At 45.8% G+C, this 3,171-nt stretch overlaps 1 protein-coding gene across 4 annotated transcripts in view; it reads right to left on the bottom strand.

Moving 5' to 3' along the window:
* The window catches only part of Trpc3 (transient receptor potential cation channel subfamily C member 3), a 153,237-nt gene that overhangs the window by 62,657 nt on the left and 87,409 nt on the right, over positions 1-3,171 (bottom strand). For all 4 annotated transcript variants that reach the window (XM_033759997.1, XM_010611072.2, XM_033759998.1 and 1 more), the window contains exon 3: positions 21-792. In XM_033759997.1, coding sequence (XP_033615888.1) covers positions 21-788 — 768 coding nt within the window. In that variant the 5' untranslated portion in view covers positions 789-792. The remainder of the gene's footprint in view (positions 1-20; positions 793-3,171) is intronic.

The following is a 3,171-nucleotide window of genomic DNA, read 5'->3' as shown; positions in this document are numbered from 1 at the left end:
GAGGGGCGAGCCGACCTTACCTTGAACTCCTTCTCGATGTTGGCCAGTTTGGCCAGCTCGTTGCTGAGCTCCAGGGCCGTGAGCACCGGGTCCTCGCTGGACAGGGACAGGTACGCCGGGCTGGCCAGCCCCTTGTAGGCGTTGATCCTCGAGCGCGAGTGGCTGAAGGAGTCGTGCCGCTGCTTCTCCGTGCAGTCCCCGCACTTGCAGAAGTAGTCGTGCGGCCGCTCGATCCTGGCGCCCTTCATCAGCAGCATGTGCACCACCTCGTACTTCTGGCAGTGCGCCGCCAGGATGATGGGCGTGATGTCGGGCGAGAAGCGCGTGCCGTCCTCGTCGTAGGCATAGAAGTCGTCGTCCTGCAGCTCCTGCTCGCAGGGACTGAGGGTGAGGCGCTTGCTGGCCGCGAAGCCGGGGTGGTTGAGGATGGCCTCCACGATGCGCACGTAGCCCTTGCTGATGGCCAGCAGCAGGGCGTCGCCGATGCGCGCCAGGTTCTCCTTCTTGAGCAGCAGCTCGGTCACTTCCAGGTGCTCGTTGCCCACGGCCAGCTGCAGCGCGTTCTGGCCCATGTAGTCCACGCAGTTGACGTTCAGCGTCTTGGACTCCTCCAGCATCTTGCGCACCACGGGGATGTTGCCGTACTCGGCGGCGTCGAGGAAGCGCTCCTCCTCGGCCGTGAGGCTGGTGCCCCGGTCGTTGAACATGAAGGCTGGACCGCGGACCGCCTGGCGCCGGCCCTTCTCCCGCATCGCCGTCATGCGCCTCAGGGATGGACTTCCCTCCATGAACCTGATCAGCAGCAACGATAAAGCAACTGTAGAACGTTAGAGCGGGCTGCTGTCCGCCACCGCGCGTCAGAACCCTGCAGCACAGTGGCCGGCAGAGGGCCAGGCCAGTTGCTAAGGACTTGCCCCATAGTCACACATGTATCTGTCACGGGCTGCTGGACTCCGGAGAGGAGGTTGAAGCCATTCCTAATGACAGCTCCCGTCGTTTAGAAAATGTCATTCAAGTGAAATTATGATAAAAAACTTTCCACAACCGTACCCTCTTTTGTGACCCTGATGCTAGTCCTCCCGGTGCCTTGTGGCCATAATCTGCGTCCTTCTCTTAAAAGTCTTGGAAATCCAAGCATAGGTACTTGGCTTGGCACCAAAGCACTAATCTTGAACATTAAAGGAAGTTAATTTTTTTTCAAGAATTAGGGCAGAACAAAATGTAAAAGACATTAGGAAACAGAGAGGTGAATGTTTTGTATATGTGAAGGGGATCGAGGGATGGAGAGGGGAAGGAAGGGAGGAAATGGAAAATAAAAAGGATTAAGATTCAACACATAAGTGTACCAACTCTCCATAATGAATGTATATGTTATGTATCATCAAAATGTAGTAATCACAATTTAAAAGGTGTATTGCTAAATAGTAATGTGCATAAAAACAGACATGTGGGCCAGTGGAACAGAGGATGCAGAAACAAACTCATCCAACCGTCTGATTCTTGACAAAAGGTGCAAAAATATACATTGGAGAAAAGACAACTTTGACACATGCTGCCAGGGAAACTGGATATCCATATGCAGGAGATGGAAGCTACATACCTCTCACTCTGTACCAAATCAATTCAGTGGATCAAAGAACTACGTATAACATGGGAAACTTAGAAACCACCAGAGGAAAACATAGGGGAGACATTTCAAGTCACGGCACAGGCAAAGACCTCCTGAGTAGGACCTTGACAGCACAGGAAATAACAGCAAGAATCAACAAATGGGACTACATAAAATTAAAAGCTCTGGCTCAGCAGAGGAAACAATCAAGAGTGAAAGTCAGCTTACAGAATGGGAGAAAATCCTTGCCAGCTACTCTTCCAACAGAGAATTAATGTCTACACTATATAAAGAATCAAAACATTAAAAAACACAAGTTATCCAACCAATAAATGTGCAAATGACCTGAACAGATGTTCCTCAAAAGAAGTACAAGGCTGGGTGTGGTGGCTCCCATACTCTGGGAGACTGGAGCAAGAGGATTACAAGTTTGAGGACAGCCTGGATGACTTAGTAATGTAAAGACATAATCTCAAATAAAATATATTTTAAAAGGGCTGGGGATATAGCTCAGTGTGAAGGTCCTCAGTTCATGCCTTAGTACTAAAAAAAAAAAGTACAAATGATCAATAACTTTAGTCATTACAGAATACAAATTAAAACTACACTGAGACTGCATTTCACCCCAGTCAAAATGGCTATTATCAATAATGCAAAAAATGCTGCAAAGGATACGGGGGGGAGAAAGGAGCCATTCCACACAGCTTGTGAGTATACACTCGTACAGCCACCATGGAAATCAGTATAAAGTTTCCTCAAGAAACTAAAAATAGAGATACCATTTGATCCAGCCATATCACTCCTTGGAAGAGTCTTGAAAGAATTAAAGACAGCATACTATAGTGATTCCTGTATACCCATATTTATTGCATTGGAATTCACAAGAGTCAACCTAAAGAAATAGTCTAGGTGCTTCTGAACAGATGAATGGATAAAAAGATATAGTATAAGGGGTGAAGGAAGGGCAGGGACAAGGGGAAAAAATGAGAACCAAGACCTGTCATGTAAAGGTACGAGATCCCAATAATGAATGTAACTGTACTGTATACCTAAAATGTACCAATAAACTCAATAAGAGATATAGTATATTTACACAATGAAATATTTTTCGGTCATGAAGAGTGAAATTGTATCATTTACAGGAGAATGAATAGAACTAGACATGGTCATGTTAAGTGAAACTAGACTCAGAAAGCTTTATATGGTATGTTTTCTCTCATGTGAACCTAAAAAATAAAAAATAAATAAGACAGGAAAGTAGAAAGGAGACAATTAGAGGAGAGGAAGGGGATCAGGAGGTCAGGAAAGGAAGTGGAGGAAGCAATGAAAGGGTAAAAACAAGCATGGTATGTTATATGCTTGTATGAATATACTAAAAGAAATCCCTTATTTTGTGTAATTAATAGGCACCAATAAAAGTCTTTTAAGAGAGGCAGAGAAAAAATTGTGGCAGAAAAACCTTCTCAAATAACTGCATACATCTAACTAAATAAAATTGCACAAAGGGAGGGAGAGATGGAGGTTTGGGGGCAAGAGAGAGAGAGAGAGAGAGAGAGAGAGAG

Source organism: Fukomys damarensis, unplaced genomic scaffold, assembly GCF_012274545.1.
Source record: "Fukomys damarensis isolate Sample0158 unplaced genomic scaffold, DMR_v1.0_HiC HiC_scaffold_38, whole genome shotgun sequence".
Classification (NCBI taxonomy): Eukaryota; Metazoa; Chordata; class Mammalia; order Rodentia; family Bathyergidae; genus Fukomys; species Fukomys damarensis.
This window is presented reverse-complemented; position numbering and strand designations above follow the sequence as displayed.